Source organism: Panulirus ornatus, chromosome 3, assembly GCF_036320965.1.
Source record: "Panulirus ornatus isolate Po-2019 chromosome 3, ASM3632096v1, whole genome shotgun sequence".
In the NCBI taxonomy this organism is placed as follows: domain Eukaryota; kingdom Metazoa; phylum Arthropoda; class Malacostraca; order Decapoda; family Palinuridae; genus Panulirus; species Panulirus ornatus.
Window position 1 is genome coordinate 66,838,882 of NC_092226.1, and position 21,738 is coordinate 66,860,619.

At 38.8% G+C, this 21,738-nt stretch overlaps 1 protein-coding gene across 1 annotated transcript in view; it reads right to left on the reverse strand.

Annotated features, from left to right (window-relative positions):
* The window catches only part of PKD (serine/threonine-protein kinase D3), a 272,661-nt gene that overhangs the window by 20,259 nt on the left and 230,664 nt on the right, over positions 1-21,738 (reverse strand). Inside the window, exons 11-15 of the mRNA XM_071681853.1 lie at positions 18,383-18,487; positions 18,045-18,174; positions 4,961-5,081; positions 2,958-3,093; positions 1,378-1,520 (exon numbers count right to left, since the gene is read on the reverse strand). Coding sequence (XP_071537954.1) covers positions 1,378-1,520; positions 2,958-3,093; positions 4,961-5,081; positions 18,045-18,174; positions 18,383-18,487 — 635 coding nt within the window. The remainder of the gene's footprint in view (positions 1-1,377; positions 1,521-2,957; positions 3,094-4,960; positions 5,082-18,044; positions 18,175-18,382; positions 18,488-21,738) is intronic.

Genomic DNA, 21,738 nt, shown 5'->3' on the forward strand with positions numbered 1-21,738 from the left:
ATTTGCAATCTAACTTCTTCATTCCACCACTAACTACCTTTTCTCCTTAAATCCCTTACTCTCTTGTTCTATTCCCCATGTATCATTCAGTCTCACCCTATTCCAATCTAAATAACTCTCTTGGTATCTTTGCATAAAGGCCTCTTTTCCAAGTTCAATTACTTTCACCACTTCTTTCAAATATTATTTCCTCTTTTCTTATAATAAAAACACACTTTCACACTAGCCTCCATCAAGAAATGATCAGACATATCACCTGCCACTCTTCTCAACAAATTCACATCCAACGATCTCTCCTTGCATGCCTTTCAATTATCATGTCTTCTAGTATATGCCTGTTGATCCCTAACCCCACTCACCTATGAATGAACCTGTTTTAAGACAGGAACTCCAAATCACCATTCCTCTTTCAGTTCACGGTTTCATATGCCCTTCCCCATTTTCAGTTAAACTCTTGCACTCAGATCCCCTAACACCAAGTATATATCCCTTGCCTCAAAACTGCCAAAGCTTACACTCTGCACCCAAAAGACAATCCATTTTATTCACTTCTCTCACTACCAGGAGTATAAGCAACAACAGTCCCCTCCTCTCACAGTCTGTATTCTCTTTTCCTTTCCCTCTCTGACAGAGTTCCACAGCTTCTTCTTAATCAGACTTTCCAATCCTTTTCACTTTTGTCCTTTCCCTAACTCCAGAATTTATTCCCTGAACCATTCAACCTCCTTCTACAACTTAGTTTCAATCAGAGCCAGAACATACAGGTTTCCTCCATCAAAATAAATCCTTATCTCTCCCTCCTTTTCATCCTAGTTATATTCCCACACATTCAAACATCCTACAACTGCCTCTTTCCTTTGTTCCTATCTTTGGAAAGTGATAAGAAGAGAAAGGTTTACATACCCTCCTCCTCCAACTCATTAGTTGACTCTCAAGATACAGGAGATACATGGGTAAAATTCTTACTCCCTAATCCATGAGGACTGGGACATAAGTATGCAATGCATAAAATGAGACTGATAACACCACTAGCTTATCATTCTACAAACAATTTAATTATTGTTCTCAGTTTCTTTTTTTATCACCAATTCTCCTACTGTATCAAAGGTGAGGGGATACATCCTTGTTAAGGGAGTAAATCAAGGCTCATGGGTTCTAAGACTGTACAATGGAACCATACAATGCATTAGTGTCACTCCTAGGTGATCTGCTTTTGAACCAGCAATTCAGCTAATGCAGAATCATTTCTGCATATCACCATTGCTTTGATTTCCTTCACCATCATCTACATTAATCTCTCATACTAAAATAAATTCCTCCACCTTTTCCTTATAAAACAACACCTTCAGTTTCTCCCTCACCAATCCTGTAACTCACCTTTGCTATATAAAGTCCAATGCCACTCTCTGGAGGATTAACAGTAGGGGTCCCATCCTTCTTGCCAATAGGCTCTTCTCCAACAAAATAGTCTACATTGGCAGTTCGCAGCTCAAAACAATGCATTATTCCCCTGGCTACATCTGTGTTGGGTTACAAAAGAGATGCAAATTACACTATCTGATCAAATTAACACATACCAAGAAGATCCTGCGATTTTTAATATCTATAGCACAGAGGGTCTGTGGACCAGGAGTCTGCTTTGAAGAATTTGGAGTACATGCATATAATAAAAGAAGAAAGATTAAGATGATCTACATGTCACAAGGTCAAGAAGAAGTAAGGGAGAAGAGAATCACAACCACAACCAATTACAACCAGTGAAAAGAAAAATCATGCCCACTCTCAGTACAATACATATATATGACCCCAATTTAAACTCATCTGGTTTCCATCTATAACTGATATTACTTGAACTTGAATCTAAAAGGGAAACACAAAAACCTTGGAAGTATCAAGACAAAAATCTTGGAAGTATCAAGTGATCCTGAATGCTAGCTCACAATACTTATGAGCTTAAAACAGCCTTCTTGCAACTATGAGTTATGAGCTATCTGTATGTGTTCCAGCGAATAAGGCGTGGACTCAAAGCACATGACAGGATGCTGCTTCCTACAGCTTCTGTGTGGTGACTTGTCACATAAGGATATGCCATTCTCTCCTCGACAGTGGAGTTATGGAATTCCCTTCCTTCATCCTGTAACCTTTCCGTCTTTAAAGGGTAAGATTTACAAAAACCTGAGGAGCCCAGACAAATTTCTTCATTATTTTTTCTCTTACCTTTTTCTTTTAGCCCAAGATGGTTTTTCTCGGATAGGTTTAAGCCACACCAATTCCTGTTACAAAAAAGGTTAGCATCCTTTCTAACAAATAATGTGAGCTCATTTCAAGGCTCTGACTGACAAAAGGAATCAGTAACTACTAAAAAGAGTCATCCATGCAAGTGAAACAAAGTCTCATGGATTTTAGATAAGGAGGATTAACTCTATGCTTGCATGTTTCCTGAACCATTTTGTTTCAGGCGTTTGTGTCCATATATCAATTTCACTGGAACTTTCTTTGCTATCTTATCTGATAACCTCTTGCTATTCTCTTACACCAATTCTGATATTTCTTGAACTTACCTTCTCTTTCTTTTTATTGACAATATTACATTTTTTCCTCTGCATTCCTACCAATACCTCCTTTTGCTGTGCTTTCTGGCCATCATCAACAACAAAAATCTCAAGAGTTAAGTGCAAAACATAATCATAAAATACTTCTATTTCTATGAAGACTTTTGTGAAAGATGATCTACAATTCCAAATTTTTCTATAAAGCATACAGAAATGAAGACAAAACAGTTACATATCTCATCTGTTATGAACACAAAATGTATATATTTATGCAGTTTAACGTGACAGAATAAAATGAATGGGGAGCACAAATATCCATGAAAATGAATGCATAGCTTGGGTTGGATTTTTCTGTCTTATCTCACAGACCTCCATAAAGTATGTAAATGGCCAGACATCACTTACCAACTGCTTGTGGCTGTTTAGCAGTTTCTATATTCAGCACCTCCGAAAGCTGTATTTCTTTATAATACTTAGTACTTGTTTCATTCTGATATAACGTAATAGTCTTTGTGTCCAAACGCCAGAAGTGCCTCTTGCGCTGTTAAAAGGAAAAAAGAAAAAACAATAGTTAGCTAAAATTTTCAGTGGGGACATAGAAACTATCTATCTATCATCATCACTGTGATCCTAATTCAATGGTGTGGATCACATCCACACAGCCTTAGCAACATCACTCAACCATTTTTTTTTCAGTTATTCCAGTGCTTAACAGTGAAACAAGAACTTTCATGTATAAAAGTACCTCTTGCTTTTTTACTTTAAACACTAAGTTGATTAATAGATCAAGACCCAAGGACTCCAATCATACCATTTTCAAACACAAAATGCTTCAATGCATTTGATCCAGTCATTTCTCTACTATCATCTCAAATATTTATCCTGAGCCCTAATCATATTTCTCATCAATTTCAATCCATATCCTCTGTGATTTATGTTTCTACTATGTACCTTCTACTGTGTAAAAATATACCTTCATGATCTGCTTACTATCTGCTTTGTATCCTTTATGACCATATCATCCATAAAGATATGCCTTTCTAATTACCTCGCAACAAATAACCTTCTCATATCTTCATTCTTTTATACTACACTTCAGAGATAATACATGTCTACTGTTCTAATCCTATAACTATCCTATTTACACTTTGAGTTTCACATCCCAACATATGAAATTATAGATAAATGAAATTTTTTGGTATTTTTGTAATCAATAATCTTGCTTTTTATATTGCAGTAATCTTTAGATTATTTTTTTATCATTTTGTTATACATAATTGCTGTTTCCTGCATCAGTGAGGTAGCGCCAAGAAAACAGACAAAAAGGCCACATTCGCCCACACCCAGTCTCTAGCTGTCATGTGTAATGCACTGAAACCACAGCTCCCTATCCACATCTAGGACCCACAGACCTTTACATGGTTTAGGCACTTCACAGGCCCTGGTTCAGTACACTGAGAGCGTGTCAGAGGTGGAGGGAACAAGAAGCAGGAGACCAAATTGGAGGTGGAAGGACGGAGAGAAAAAGATTTTGAGCAACTGGGGCCTGAACAAGCAGGAGAGTGAAAGGCGTGCATGAAACAGAAAGAATTGGAATGATGTGGTATACTGGGGTTGATGTGCTGTCAATGGTCTGAACCAGGGAATGTGAAGCATCCGGGGTAAATCATGGAAAGGTGTAACAGGCCTGGATGTGGAGAAGGAGCTGTGGTTTCAGTGCATTACACATGAAAGCTAGAGAATGAGTGTGACTGGATGTGGCATTTTTGGAATGGATGAAAGCAAGCAAGCAAGTATGAATATACATGTACATATGCATATGCTATATATATATATGTACATGTATGTATATATGTATATACTATATATATACATACAAACGCGGGAGACAGCGACAAAGCAAAAAAAAAAAAAAAAAAAAAATACATGAATATATATATATATATATATATATATATATATATATATATATATGTGTGTGTGTGTGTGTGTGTGTATGGATAGGTCTTTTCACATGTTTCCTGGCGCTAACTTGCTAATGTGGGAAACGGCGATTGGGTATAAAAAAAAGGTTATCAATTATTAATCGAATATCATATAACTGAGAGCAGAGAAATGACTTACACACTACTATCACTTGAAGTGACAAGTCACTAAATGAACCTCTCATTGACCACTATCAAGCAAATACTTACTGCAATCTTCTTAGTAATAATCATAACAAGCACATTCATACATATCCTCTAGTTTTACATTTCATCACTACCTAAATTAAAATCACATAAATAATCACCATCTTATGTCACATAAAGAACTAAACCTTTTCAAAACTACCAAAATGACAAAGCTTGTCACAACTGTTAGTGTAAACTTTAGAGTACTGTGAATTCTTTATCTAGTCAAATTACCATGCTATCTTTATTGGTGAAATGGACCATCCATCCTTCTTTCAGCACCTTTGATGGTCGTTTGGTATGTTTTACAGACTGTACAATTCTCATCAAGGGAATGTTGTTACTGGCAGATGGGCTGAGGAAACAATAGAATTACTATCAATACCTATTCTGATTATAAAATTCTCCCAAATAAGAAAATGGTAATAAACTGAAGGAAGGAAGTTTCACATCCATTAAGAATCAGACAAGAGTATATCTAACTGATATCATAAAAAGGGTGAAAAAAATTCTGAAACCCCAACAGACCACTTTCTCACATAACTCACTGTCAACTGCTGCTCTCAATATTACTACTATCCATAAAATTTGGATAGTTTTGGAGGAAAAAGTAGCTTTATGACATAGACTTCACTCATAATGAACAAGAAACAGAATTAAGAATATTACAAGGTTAAACATGTCAACCAAAAGAAGGCTATGGCAAAGAACTACCTACACATAGTTTTAATAAATAATCAGAGCTAAAGTAATTAATTCTATAAATCATATTTATAAAACAAACTTCCTCTACCTTGATATATGCTTCTATATCTAATTGTTCACAGGTTTGTGAATTGCGAATCTGAGTATTTACTGGCACGTACTCTGTAAACCAATATGGTCACCCCCTGGGAGGATAGGTTGTTGTTATTGATACTACCAATTGATGCGTGATGCGTGGAAGAAAATGAACCCATCATTAGTTAGCAATACTGAGGAATATGATTATAAAGATATGATGAATCTCTCACTGATATTATGGACAAAGCCCTGTTAATGAGACAAAGCTAGGAGAAGATCCTGAAGAACAGTCCTAAGATCACCAGTATGAAATGATTCATGATGAGCTAAAAAATCTTCACAGCCATAATATCCAATAATCTCGTCAGATGCTATGATATCCACCAATCTATCAACCCTATCTATGCCTTCTCCATATCCATAAATGCCACATACAAAGCTATGTTTTTCTAAGTGTTTCTCAATTACATTCTTCAAAGTAAACACCTGATTTACACATCCTCTACCACTTCTAAAACCACACTGATCCTCCAAGATATGATGCTCTGTCTGTACATGCCTTCACCCTCTCAATCAACAAACTTATGCCTCTGTAGTTTGAACACTAACCTTAATCCCCTTTGCCTTTGTACAATGGCACTATACATGCATTCCACTAATCCTCAGGCACACCATGATCCATACATACAGTGAATATCCTTACCAACCAATCAACAACAGTCACCCCCTTTCTTAATAAATTCAACTGCAATACCAATTAAACCTGCCACCTAGCCGGATTTCATCTTCCGTAAGGTTTTTGCTACCTCTTCTCTTTTCCTGACTTTCACTTTCCCCACCACCCTGCTCTAACACTATCACTAAACGGTTTGTCACTTGACTGTAGTAGCCTTGGTGTCGATTGTGTAATGACAGTGAGAAAGCTTTCCTAGAGGAGAGGATTAAGAACAATGTTAACAGAAGGTCTGGGTACATCTGCAGGTCACATCACACAGCATAGATCGATGCAAATGAGTGGAAGCAGCAGGACAAGCGATTCAATCAGAGAATGACACATCAAGGCATCCAACCAGGTGACCATCACTTGATGGGGAATATAGTCTTGCTGAATGCTTGAATCAGTATCTCCTGAGGAAGACCACAGAATGGTCAAAACATTGTGGTATGCCTCAGCTCCTTTTGTTTCTATACCCTCCTGTTTTCCACATATCTCATTATGAAATACAAAATATTCCAAAATCTGAAACACATCTGGTCCCAGGCATTTCAGATAAGGATACTCAACCTGTATAATAGCAACCCCCATGTCTTAGGTGATACTGGCATTCAAGACTAACTTGAAATCACCAATCAGCCTAGTTAAAAGTCAGCTGCCTGACTACATCTTGCAGACACAAGCAACTATAAGAATGTAAAGAATACAGATTGTACCTCTCTAATCTGGCGTTCTGTGGTCTGGCATGTTTTGAGTCTGTTGCCATTAGTTGTTAGTTTGAAGATTTGCCACTAAGGCGAGGCTCTTAGCAATGCTAAGGTGCCAAAATCTGTTTATAATGCAGCCGAGCTAATTAACATTCCCATCAATTCCTTAAATTAAGCCTTTCAGTGAGCAAACTTTGTGAAGCTGGTTGAACCATATAGAAAAATAAAAATGAAAATGAAAAAAAATATCCCTTCATAATATCTCTATATCATATATTACTGAGGAGAATAACCCTCTAAAAAACAGTAGTATAGTTTCTTCTCTAATGATGTGAGAGGGTGTATGAGAGTGTGAAAAGGTGGAATATGTGCCCTAGATGTCAGCACAGATCCTAATTACCTATATAAGCATATGATGATTATTTGATTTTTCTAGGTGTGATTTTATTTCAAAAGCACGTAAACACATTAAACATTATATGGTATTTTCCAACATTTCATTTGATATCTATCCATTCCCTCTAGGAGCTCCTATCAACAGGGTGGCTAGAGCAAAAGTCTCTATCCCTATTTACATGCCTCCCTCACATACACCATTTCATGCACTCTTCCCCTATTTCTGCCCCTCCAGTACTCTTTCACTCTATTTCCCCATGTCATAGGTGGTCTTCCTCACACACCTACCCATTTGATCATACTATCATACACTCTTCTTGTAAACTACCCATCTTGCATTCCTCCAACAAGCCCAAACTTCCTCAAAGTATCATGTTTCCCCCACTTTTCCACCCACAATTCATTCCCTTTGCATCCTCTGATATTTCAAATTTCTCATTACTTTCTTCATCCCATCAACTGCGATTATGGATAATAAAAAAAAATACTGATATATTGTGCTACCTCGCAAACGCGGGAGACAGCGACAAAGTATATATATAAAAAAAAAAAAAAAATATATCCCCCATTTTAGAAAGTTAATACAAGGAGGGGAGGATTTCTGGCCCCCCGCTCCCGTCCCCTCTAGTCGCTTTCTACGACACGCGAGGAATACGTGGGAAGTATTCTTTCACCCCCTATCCTCACATATATACATATGTGCATGTATGGGCGCTTATGTATACATATGTGTATATATATATGAGTGGATGGGCCATTCTTCGTCTGTTTCCTGGCACTACCTCGCTGACACGGGAAATGGCAATCAAGAATCATACATAAATATATATTTGAATAATAACCTTATTTTCATCAAATATATAAATACTAATATTGGAGAAATTGTTTATCATAAAACAATTATATATAAATTTATTTGTTATACTTAGTCGCTGTCTCCCGCGTTAGCGAGGTAGCACAAGGAAACAGACGAAAGAATGGCCCAACCCACCCACATACACGTGTATATATATATACACGTCCACACACGCACGTATACATACACACAGACATATAAATATATACACTTGTACATAATTCATACTGTCTGCCCTTATTCATTCCCATCACCACCCCGCCACACATGAAATGACAACCCACTTCCCCCACATGTGCGCGAGGTAGCGCTAGGAAAAGACAACAAAGGCCCCATTTGTTCACACTCAGTCTCAAGCTGTCATGTAATAATGCACCGAAACCACAGCTCCCTTTCCACATCCAGGCCCCACAGAACTTTTCATGGTTTACCCCAGACGCTTCACATGCCCTGGTTCAATCCATTGACAGCATGTTGACCCTGGTATACCACATCGTTCCAATTCACTCTATTCCTTGCACGCCTTTCACCCTCCTGCATGCAATTATTATTAGAATTATAGATGCTTCTTATATATAAATTCCTAATATGGTGATGGTTACATTTTCTGTGATTATTCAACCCCTTAATGCCTCCACATGGATATTTACACAAGCTGAATGATGCTTCTAGACAGAAATTTAAGCAATGAATGCCACATCTCAATTGACTGAGCCTGGGTGGTAGCTGAGGTGGCAGAGTGTGATAATTTTTCTCCATAGTCAGTCATCCTGCAAACATATCAATGACAGCACATATTTGGAAATCAAATTAAGTGGCTCATAACTTGATTTAGAACACCAGGCACATGATTGTGAATTGTTTGATAATGAAGCCTCTGGATTGAGTGGAGTGATTTTCTGTACACTGACTCTTTCAGCAACAAAGGTTGGCCAAGATTTGGCAAAAGGTTTTCTAGCAAATGTGGAGGCAGCAATGCTAGCACCTACATGACCATGACAGCACAGGATGTGACTGATGTGGTTGGTAATATTGAGGGAAAAATCGGAAAACTGCAGAAAGCCATTTAAACAATAATTGGAGGGACTTGAACTTGATGACCCTTTGACACATTATGTAATGAAAAATCTATTAGAGGAAAATAAGCAAATGGGTAACTTTCTCATCAGCAATCTGTGATGATTAAAATGAGTAACTATCAACGATCTGCAAAATGAATCTATCCAAGGATTTCCCCAAAACAACGGAGTAGCTGAGAAACGATGATTACTGATAATACAAAAAACAGATACAGTATTTACCAAACTGGCTCTACTGATTCCAACAAATCAAAAATATGAAAAAAATTGTAAAAAAAATCTTAGTTATCACAGTTGCACCAGGAGTAATCAGTTACCAATGAATGATCCAAAACTGAAGACAAACAAGTTTCATATTCACAATTATGTTTCATGTACTATCAAAGGAAAAATAAAATAAATGGATAACTGTCAGCAATACACAGAGAATGGTGGGTTTAAGAGGCCTGAATCCTTGAACTGTCTTCTACATTCCATATACAAGTTTCACACCTGATGATTAAGGATGGCAGATTTATAATACCCATTTTTTTTTTTTCATTCCTGGTCGGAGTTTTGGATTTCATAATTCTCCCCTAAAGATCCAATCAGCTTCCTCCCTAGGACAGCTCTCTTTTGTCTCTTTCCAATGTGCTGTGTTTGCATAGTATTGACCTTAAAGAACTAAAATCTTTCCCTTCTAGCAATCATTCACCACCCATCCTAACCTTCCACTTTAGCCCACTATTTCATCTGTTCTGTATGGCACCAAATAGTCTATAACGTCACTCTGTCTTTGTGTATCATTCAACCTTGTACAGGTAAATCAGAGACCAGCAAGAAGTAACAACACACAAACATTCATCTTTTCAAAATTCCATTTCAAAAGGTTGGAACATAAGGAGTCAAGCGAGAATTGCTAATCCTCCTTGAAGGTCAGGCTGGGGTTGTGAATGAGCTTGGATGTAAACAAGATGAGAAGAAGGGAGAAACAGGTAGTATGTCTGAGGAAAGAAATTTGTCTTTTCTGCCTCAGACTGAAATAAAGCTCAAGAGGAGAGGGGGAAGAATAGTTTGGAAAAGCCACATAGTTAAAGGTAAGGGTCTGTGTGAAGGTGAGAGCTATGGAAGGGGTAGAGCTTTTACTGACAGTGAATTTGTGGAAATGTGGGAAAGTGCGTATGGAAGTAAGCCCCAGACTTATGCAGGTAAAAATGAAAGCAGATTACATGAGGCTGGCAACTGATGGTGCTTATGCATCTTGAAGTGTGAGGAGGGAGAAAGAGAAGGTGCAAGAGTGCAAAAAATTGTGAGCTCTATGTGGATGGAAATGAGTGAGTCTATGAGGTCAGCTCATTAGAAGTCACAGAATGACAGGTTGGACCCAAAGAGTGAGAGACTGCGATCACCCTAAGGTCATTTGCAAAGGGTGAGCAAAAGTTAGTGCCTCCTCTTCATGATTCAGAGGAGCTGGAAAGATCCTGACAAACATTCCAAGGGAATATATTTCATGTTCCCTGAGCAGATTTCAGAGAACAGAAAAAATGCAAATTTTCATAACAGATATGAAACTGCTTCACCCAAAGATGTACACCTAATTATCAAATCCTAAAATTTTGTAATTTCTTAAGGAACATATATGCAACTTAGACACTTATTGAATCAAAAACCTCATTCTTCCATTATAGTAAGTCAAGAACAATGAACACCCACAAAAGACTGAGTAACAGGGATGGTAGATTTGAATGCAAGAATGGGTGATGTGGGAGGTGAGGGTATAATTGGATGAAGGCAAGCAAGTATGAATATGTACATGTGTATATATGTATTTGTCTATGCATATGTATTTATATGTTGATCTATTTTTTTATTCTTATTTTGCTTTGTTGCTGTCTCCCGCATTAGCGAGGCAGTGCAAGGAAACAGACGAAAGAATGGCCCAACCCACCCACATACACGTGTATATATAAAAAAAAAAAAAAAATATGGGGGGATGTGGGAGAAAGAATATTTCCCATGTATTCCCTGCATGTTGCAGAAGGCGACTAAAAGGGGAGGGAGCAGGGGCTGGAAATCCTCCCCTCCCGTTTTACTTTTTCCAAGAGAAGGAACAGGGAAGGGGGCCAAGTGAGGATATTCCCTCTAAGGCTCAGTCCTCTGTTCTTAACGCTATGTTGCTAATGTGGAAATGCATAATATGTATGAAAAAAAAAAAAAAATATGGGGGGATGTGGGAGAAAGAATATTTCCCATGTATTCCCTGCATGTTGCAGAAGGCGACTAAAAGGGGAGGGAGCAGGGGCTGGAAATCCTCCCCTCCCGTTTTACTTTTTCCAAGAGAAGGAACAGGGAAGGGGGCCAAGTGAGGATATTCCCTCTAAGGCTCAGTCCTCTGTTCTTAACGCTATGTTGCTAATGTGGAAATGCATAATATGTATGAAAAAAAAAAAAAAATATGGGGGGATGTGGGAGAAAGAATATTTCCCATGTATTCCCTGCATGTTGCAGAAGGCGACTAAAAGGGGAGGGAGCAGGGGGCTGGAAATCCTCCCCTCCCGTTTTACTTTTTCCAAGAGAAGGAACAGGGAAGGGGGCCAAGTGAGGATATTCCCTCTAAGGCTCAGTCCTCTGTTCTTAACGCTATGTTGCTAATGTGGGAAATGCATAATATGTATGAAAAATCTATTAGAGGAAAATAAGCAAATGGGTAACTTTCTCATCAGCAATCTGTGATGATTAAAATGAGTAACTATCAACGATCTGCAAAATGAATCTATCCAAGGATTTCCCCAAAACAACGGAGTAGCTGAGAAACGATGATTACTGATAATACAAAAAACAGATACAGTATTTACCAAACTGGCTCTACTGATTCCAACAAATCAAAAATATGAAAAAAATTGTAAAAAAAATCTTAGTTATCACAGTTGCACCAGGAGTAATCAGTTACCAATGAATGATCCAAAACTGAAGACAAACAAGTTTCATATTCACAATTATGTTTCATGTACTATCAAAGGAAAAATAAAATAAATGGATAACTGTCAGCAATACACAGAGAATGGTGGTTTAAGGCCTGAATCACTTCAAAAATTGTCTCCAACAGGTTATGATTCTGTTCAACTAATATCATAAGGAAAAACAATCTCACTTTCACAAAGAAAGAGCAAGTGGTTGTGATAATTACAGGAAATAATTGACTAAACTGCACCCTGAGACTATAAAAACACTAGATTTTCATGGAGACAAATATCTAATGCATGTCTAAGTAGTCATGACAAATTTACAGATGCAAAAACTTCATTGATGTCATGAGTAAAATTCACAAATGCACTGACTTAACCAAAGATACCATATAGAAAATACAATAAATCTATAAACTTACCTGTTTTGGCCTTGGTCTGAGGACAGAGTCATCATCAATACCATCCCCATCCATGTGAATTGTTTGATAATGAAGCCTCTGGATTGAGTGGAGTGATTTTCTGTACACTGACTCTTTCAGCAACAAAGGTTGGCCAAGATTTGGCAAAAGGTTTTCTAGCAAATGTGGAGGCAGCAATGCTAGCACCTACATGACCATGACAGCACAGGATGTGACTGATGTGGTTGGTAATATTGAGGGGACAATGTGTGGTGTGAGGTGGTTTGACTGAGTAAGTAATGAAAGGGTAAGAGAGATGTGTGGCAACAAAAACAGTGTGGTTGAGAGAGCAGAAGACAGTGTTGAAATGGTTTGGTCACATGGAGAGAATGAGTGAGGAAAGATTGACAATAAGGATATATGTGTCAGAGGTGGAGGAACGAGGAGAAGTGGAGACCAAACTGGAGGTGGAAAGATGGAGTGAAAAAGATTTTGAGTGATTGGGGCCTGAACATACAAGAGGGTGAAAGGCATGCAAGGAATAGAGTGAATTGGAACAGCATGGTATACTAGGGTTGTCGTGCTGTCAATGGCTTGAATCAGATGTGAAGCATCTGGAGTAAACTATGGAAAAGTCTGTGGGGCCTGGATGTGGAAAGGGAGCTATGGTTTTGGTGCATTACACATGACAGCTAGAGACTGAGCGTGAATGAATGTGACCTTTTCTTGACCATTTTCCTGGCGTTACCTCGCTGAAGCAGGGGGTAGTGATGCTGTTTCCAATGGTGCTGGGTAGTGCTGAGAATGGATGAAGGCAAGCAAGTATGAATATGTACATGTGTATATATGTATTTGTCTATGCATATGTATTTATATGTTGATCTATTTTTTTATTCTTATTTTGCTTTGTTGCTGTCTCCCGCATTAGCGAGGCAGTGCAAGGAAACAGACGAAAGAATGGCCCAACCCACCCACATACACATGTATATACACACACGTCCACACACGCAAATATACATACCTATACATCTCAATGGACACATATATATATACACACACAGACATATAAATATATACACTTGTACATAATTCATACTGTCTGCCTTTATTTATTCCCATCGCCACCTCGCCACACATGGACTAACAACCCCCTCCCCCTCATGTGTGCAAGGTAGCACTAGGAAAAGACAACAAAGGCCCCATTTGTTCACACTCAGTCTCAAGCTGTCATGTAATAATGCACCGAAACCACAGCTCCCATTCCACATCCAGGCCCCACAGAACTTTTCATGGTTTACCCCAGACGCTTCACATGCCCTGGTTCAATCCATTGACAGCATGTTGACCCTGGTATACCACATCGTTACAATTCACTCTATTCCTTGCACGCCTTTCATCCTCCTGCATGTTCAGGCCCCGATCACTCAAAATCTTTTTCACTCCATCTTTCCACCTCCAATTTGGTCTCCCACTTCCCCTCGTTCCCTCCATCTCTGACACATATATCCTCTTGGTCAATCTTTCCTCACTCATTCTCTCCATGTGACCAAACCATTTCAGTACACCCTCTTCTGCTCTCTCAACCACACTCTTTTTATTTCCACACATCTCTCTTACCCTTTCATTACTTACTCGATCAAACCACCTCACACCACATATTTTCCTCAAACATCTCATTTCCAGCACATCCACCCTCCTGCGCACAACTCTATCCATAGCCCACGCCTTGCAACCATACAACATTGTTGGAACCACTATTCCTTCAAACATACCCATTTTTGCTTTCCGAGATAATGTTCTCGACTTCCAAACATTCTTCAAGGCTCCCAGAATTTTCACCCCCTCCCCCACCCTATGATTCACTTCCACTTCCATGGTTCCATCCGCTGCCAGATCCACTCCCAGATATCTAAAACACTTTACTTCCTCCAGTTTTTCTCCATTCAAACTTACCTCCCAATTGACTTGACCCTCAACACTACTGTACCTAATAACCTTGCTCTTATTCACATTTACTCTTAACTTTCTTCTTTCACACACTTTACCAAACTCAGTCACCAGCTTCTGCAGTTTCTCACATGAATCAGCCACCAGCGCTGTATCATCAGCGAACAACATCTGACTCACTTCCCAAGCTCTCTCATCCACAACAGACTGCATACTTGCCCCTCTTTCCAAAACTCTTGCATTCACCTCCCTAACAACCCCATCCATAAACAAATTAAACAACCATACTTCTCTTTCACTAATAATCTTACTTCTTCATCCCACACTCACTACCCTTTCTAATCAACCCACCTCCCATGCTTCTCATGCCACAAGCATCTTTTGCACAAGCCATCACTGCTTCCCTAAATACATCCCATTCCTCCCCCACTCCCCTTACCTCCTTTGTTCTCACCTTTTTCCATTCCGTACTCAGTCTCTCCTGGTACTTTCTCACACAAGTCTCCTTCCTAAGCTCACTTACTCTCACCACTCTCTTCATCCCAACATTCTCTCTTCTTTGCTGAAAACCCCTACAAATCTTCACCTTCACCTCCACAAGATAATGATCAGACATCCCTCCAGTTGCACCTCTCAGCACATTAACATCCAAAAGTCTCTCTTTCGCGCGCCTATCAATTAACATGTAATCCAATAACACTCTCTGGCCATCTTTCCTACTTACATACGTATACTTATGTATATCTCGCTTTTTAAACCAGGTATTCCCAATCACCAGTCCTTTTTCAGCACATAAATCTACGAGCTCTTCACCATTTCCATTTACAACACTGAACACCCCATGTATACCAATTATTCCCTCAACTGCAATATTACTCACCTTTGCATTCAAATCACCCATCACTATAACCTGGTCGCGTGCATCAAAACCACTAACACAATCATTCAGCTGCTCCCAAAACACTTGCCTCTCATGATCTTTCTTCTCATGCCCAGGTGCATATGCACCAATAATCACCCATCTCTCTCCATCAACTTTCAGTTTTACCCATATCAATCTAGAATTTACTTTCTTACAATCTATCACATACTCCTAAAATTCCTGTTTCAGAAGTAGTTTTACTCCTTCCCTTGCTCTTGTCCTCTCAATAACCCCTGACTTTACTCCCAAGACATTCCCAAACCACTCTTCCCCTTTACCCTTGAGTTTCGTTTCACTCAGAGCCAAAACATCCAGGTTCCTTTCCTCAAACATACTACCTATCTCTCCTTTTTTCTCATCTTGGTTACATCCATACACATTTAGACACCCCAATCTGAGCCTTTGAGGAGGATGAGCACTCCCCGCGTGACTCCTTCTTCTGTTTCCCTTTTTAGAAAGTCATAATACAAGGAGGGGAGGGTTTCTGGCCCCCCGCTCCCATCCCCTTTAGTCGCCTTCTACGACACGTGAGGAATGCGTGGGAAGTATTCTTTACCCCCTATCCTCACATATATACATATGTGCATGTATGGGCGCTTATGTATACATATGTGTATATATATATGAGTGGATGGGCCATTCTTCGTCTGTTTCCTGGCACTACCTCGCTGACACGGGAAATGGCAATCAAGAATCATACATAAATATATATTTGAATAATAACCTTATTTTCATCAAATATATAAATACTAATATTGGAGAAATTGTTTATCATAAAACAATTATATATAAATTTATTTGTTATACTTAGTCGCTGTCTCCCGCGTTAGCGAGGTAGCACAAGGAAACAGACGAAAGAATGGCCCAACCCACCCACATACACGTGTATATATATATACACGTCCACACACGCACGTATACATACACACAGACATATACATATATAAACATGCACATAATTCATACTGTCTGCCCTTATTCATTCCCATCACCACCCCGCCACACATGAAATGACAACCCACTTCCCCCACATGTGCGCGAGGTAGCGCTAGGAAAAGACAACAAAGGCCACAATCGTTCACACTCAGTCTCTAGCTGTCATGTATAATGCATCGAAACCACAGCTCCCTTTCCACATCCAGGCCCCACAAAACTTTCCATGGTTTACCCCAGAAGCTTCACATGCCCGGGTTCAATCCACTGACAGCACGTCGACCCCAGTATACCACATCGTTCCAATTCACTCTATTCCTTGCACGCCTTTCACCCTCCTGCATGCAATTATTATTAGAATTATAGATGCTTCTTATATATAAATTCCTAATATGGTGATGGTTACATTTTCTGTGATTATTCAACCCCTTAATGCCTCCACATGGATATTTACACAAGCTGAATGATGCTTCTAGACAGAAATTTAAGCAATGAATGCCACATCTCAATTGACTGAGCCTGGGTGGTAGCTGAGGTGGCAGAGTGTGATAATTTTTCTCCATAGTCAGTCATCCTGCAAACATATCAATGACAGCACATATTTGGAAATCAAATTAAGTGGCTCATAACTTGATTTAGAACACCAGGCACATGATTGTGAATTGTTTGATAATGAAGCCTCTGGATTGAGTGGAGTGATTTTCTGTACACTGACTCTTTCAGCAACAAAGGTTGGCCAAGATTTGGCAAAAGGTTTTCTAGCAAATGTGGAGGCAGCAATGCTAGCACCTACATGACCATGACAGCACAGGATGTGACTGATGTGGTTGGTAATATTGAGGGAAAAATCGGAAAACTGCAGAAAGCCATTTAAACAATAATTGGAGGGACTTGAACTTGATGACCCTTTGACACATTATGTAATGAAAAATCTATTAGAGGAAAATAAGCAAATGGGTAACTTTCTCATCAGCAATCTGTGATGATTAAAATGAGTAACTATCAACGATCTGCAAAATGAATCTATCCAAGGATTTCCCCAAAACAACGGAGTAGCTGAGAAACGATGATTACTGATAATACAAAAAACAGATACAGTATTTACCAAACTGGCTCTACTGATTCCAACAAATCAAAAATATGAAAAAAATTGTAAAAAAAATCTTAGTTATCACAGTTGCACCAGGAGTAATCAGTTACCAATGAATGATCCAAAACTGAAGACAAACAAGTTTCATATTCACAATTATGTTTCATGTACTATCAAAGGAAAAATAAAATAAATGGATAACTGTCAGCAATACACAGAGAATGGTGGGTTTAAGGCCTGAATCACTTCAAAAATTGTCTCCAACAGGTTATGATTCTGTTCAACTAATATCATAAGGAAAAACAATCTCACTTTCACAAAGAAAGAGCAAGTGGTTGGTGATAATTACAGGAAATAATTGACTAAACTGCACCCTGAGACTATAAAAACACTAGATTTTCATGGAGACAAATATCTAATGCATGTCTAAGTAGTCATGACAAATTTACAGATGCAAAAACTTCATTGATGTCATGAGTAAAATTCACAAATGCACTGACTTAACCAAAGATACCATATAGAAAATACAATAAATCTATAAACTTACCTGTTTGGCCTTGGTCTGAGGACAGAGTCATCATCAATACCATCCCCATCCATGTGAATTGTTGATGGTGGTGAATCCTCATTGTCACTTTCGTCATCCCGAGAACCATCAGAACCAGCATCACCATCGTCTGAAGATGGTGTCAATATCAATTATAATACAGGAAACTCTTACCGATCTACCTAAATCCCTGGGTATTTTACTCCACATAGAAGGGCAGCTCATTAGAACCTCCCATTAAAGTTATGGTAACTACACACAACTATTTATTCAACCATTTTACAATCCCCTGATACTAACCTATATTTCTAAGTATCTATCTTCTTAGGTAACCTTACCTTTTTTTGGTGCCTCTCCAGTACAATCTTTGGGAACTCTCTCTGAACACTTCTTGTGAGCATTGAATTTGCAGTCTTTACATTGAACTCCTTGCCTAAAAAGACCTGTAAAAGAGAGATCATATATTCAAGCTACATTAGGTTGGATATCATTGGGCTTTATAACTGAGGCATGCAAACAGAAGACATTTCTGCATTCATAAACAAAGCAGCTTCAAAGATATGCTAAGGCATATTTGTCAATCCAGACACTATACAAGTATATGGATACCAAATAGCCTAAATAAAGTAATCCAAGGATGGCAGCTCATTTTATCTTCACTCTATTTCAATCTAATTCACTCCTATCCATTCTCTTTACTGACCCATTACTGTGAATACCACCCACATGACCACATCAATATGAGGCATTTCACTTAACTCACTCTATGACATCCCATGTTTTCTCTTCTACTTGAAATCCCACACCTTGCTTACAGCTCATTAAAGAGCCTGAATCCTTGAACTGTCTTCTACATTCCATATACAAGTTTCACACCTGATGATTAAGGATGGCAGATTTATAATACCCATTTTTTTTTTTTCATTCCTGGTCGGAGTTTTGGATTTCATAATTCTCCCTAAAGATCCAATCAGCTTCCTCCCTAGGACAGCTCTCTTTTGTCTCTTTCCAATGTGCTGTGTTTGCATAGTATTGACCTTAAAGAACTAAAATCTTTCCCTTCTAGCAATCATTCACCACCCATCCTAACCTTCCACTTTAGCCCACTATTTCATCTGTTCTGTATGGCACCAAATAGTCTATAACGTCACTCTGTCTTTGTGTATCATTCAACCTTGTACAGGTAAATCAGAGACCAGCAAGAAGTAACAACACACAAACATTCATCTTTTCAAAATTCCATTTCAAAAGGTTGGAACATAAGGAGTCAAGCGAGAATTGCTAATCCTCCTTGAAGGTCAGGCTGGGGGTTGTGAATGAGCTTGGATGTAAACAAGATGAGAAGAAGGGAGAAACAGGTAGTATGTCTGAGGAAAGAAATTTGTCTTTTCTGCCTCAGACTGAAATAAAGCTCAAGAGGAGAGGGGGAAGAATAGTTTGGAAAAGCCACATAGTTAAAGGTAAGGGTCTGTGTGAAGGTGAGAGCTATGGAAGGGGTAGAGCTTTTACTGACAGTGAATTTGTGGAAATGTGGGAAAGTGCGTATGGAAGTAAGCCCCAGACTTATGCAGGTAAAAATGAAAGCAGATTACATGAGGCTGGCAACTGATGGTGCTTATGCATCTTGAAGTGTGAGGAGGGAGAAAGAGAAGGTGCAAGAGTGCAAAAAATTGTGAGCTCTATGTGGATGGAAATGAGTGAGTCTATGAGGTCAGCTCATTAGAAGTCACAGAATGACAGGTTGGACCCAAAGAGTGAGAGACTGCGATCACCCTAAGGTCATTTGCAAAGGGTGAGCAAAAGTTAGTGCCTCCTCTTCATGATTCAGAGGAGCTGGAAAGATCCTGACAAACATTCCAAGGGAATATATTTCATGTTCCCTGAGCAGATTTCAGAGAACAGAAAAAATGCAAATTTTCATAACAGATATGAAACTGCTTCACCCAAAGATGTACACCTAATTATCAAATCCTAAAATTTTGTAATTTCTTAAGGAACATATATGCAACTTAGACACTTATTGAATCAAAAACCTCATTCTTCCATTATAGTAAGTCAAGAACAATGAACACCCACAAAAGACTGAGTAACAGGGATGGTAGATTTGAATGCAAGAATGGGTGATGTGGGAGGTGAGGGTATAATTGGAAGGCATAGGGTATCCACTGTGAATCAAAATAGTGAACTGCTTGTGAAAATGGATTAGTGATCAAGTATATCTGGTTTAAAGAGGAGGACTATTCACACGTACACATGGGTGAGAGTGGTTAATGGCAAGCAGGCATTATTGGATTATGTCCTTACTGATAAGCATGCAGAGACATTTGAATGTAAATGTGCTGAGATGGGCATCTGGTGCAATGTCTGCTCACTTCTTGGTAGAAGCGAGGGCAGAGACTTGTATTGGCTTTACAAAAAGAGGAAATGATATACACAGAAAAAGGGTGGCAAAAGTGAGTGGGCTTGGAAAAGAGGACTCTATTAGGAGCAAGTGGAAGAAAAATGGCAAAGGTGAGAATGGAAGTGGAATGTGGGAATATGAGAAATATGAGAAAGTGTAATTACTGGTGAATTAGGAAGTTAAGTAGCTACAGAAAGGAAAAGAGAAAACAGCTATATGGGTAATATCTACAAGGAAGGAGTGTGAGTGACAGGCAATGTACAAGAGGAGGTGGCAAGAGTTCAAAATGAAGGGATTAAAAAAGATGGCAAATGTGGCAAATGAGAGTTAGGGTGACAGAGCATCATTAAACATCAGGAAGAATATGAAAAAGTGGAAGGAAGTGAACAGCAAGAGGAGAACAAAAGAACAAATGAGACTGTAAGTGAAAGAAAAGGAAAGGAAAGTAGTAACAGGAAAAGAAGAGGTGAAGAGGAGTCAGAGCGAGTATTTTCAAGGACTGCAAGATGTGTTAGATGATAGAGAGGCAGATGTTGGGTGATTGGGATGTAGAATTATGACAAAAATGAGTCATGACAAGTGGTGCAATGAAATGAAAAGATGTGGTAAAAGCATTTCATTAGATGAAATATGGAAAAGCAGCTACAGTGGATGAGATTGCAGCTGAATATCTCAAGAAAGGGGGTGACAGTTTTGCTAATTGGTTAGTCAGGATTTTCGATATATGTGGGGCTCAAGATGAGGTGCCTGAGGATTAGAGAATTGCCTTTATAGTGCCACAGTATAAAAACAATGAGGACAAAAGAGATGTTTGTCTTACAGAAATATAAGTACTTTGAGCATAACTGTTAAGTTGTGTGATTGAGGGCATGAGGGTTAGGTGTTTGTGCTAAAGAATCTATGTGAGAAATACTTATAGAGAAAGAGAGGGATTTGTTATGTGGTATTTATGGATCTGGAGAAAGCGTTTCATAAGGTTAACAGAGATGCCTTACGAAAAGTACTACAGATACATGAAGTGGGAAGAAAGCTATTAAAATCAGTGAGTAATTACTCTCAAATAGTAAGGTGTGTGTGTGTGTGTGTGTGCGTGTGAGAGTAGGAAGAGAGGAGGGTGAGTAGCTCCAGGTGAAGGTGAGTCTGTGGTAAGGTTGTTTAATGTTACCATGGCTGTTTGGTCTGTTTATGGATGGGGTGGTGAGGGAGGTATACATGAGGGTCTAGGACACAGGAGTAGTTTTGCAGTCTTTTGGGGGTAGGAAGTTTGGGAAAGGAGTCAGTTATTGTATGCTG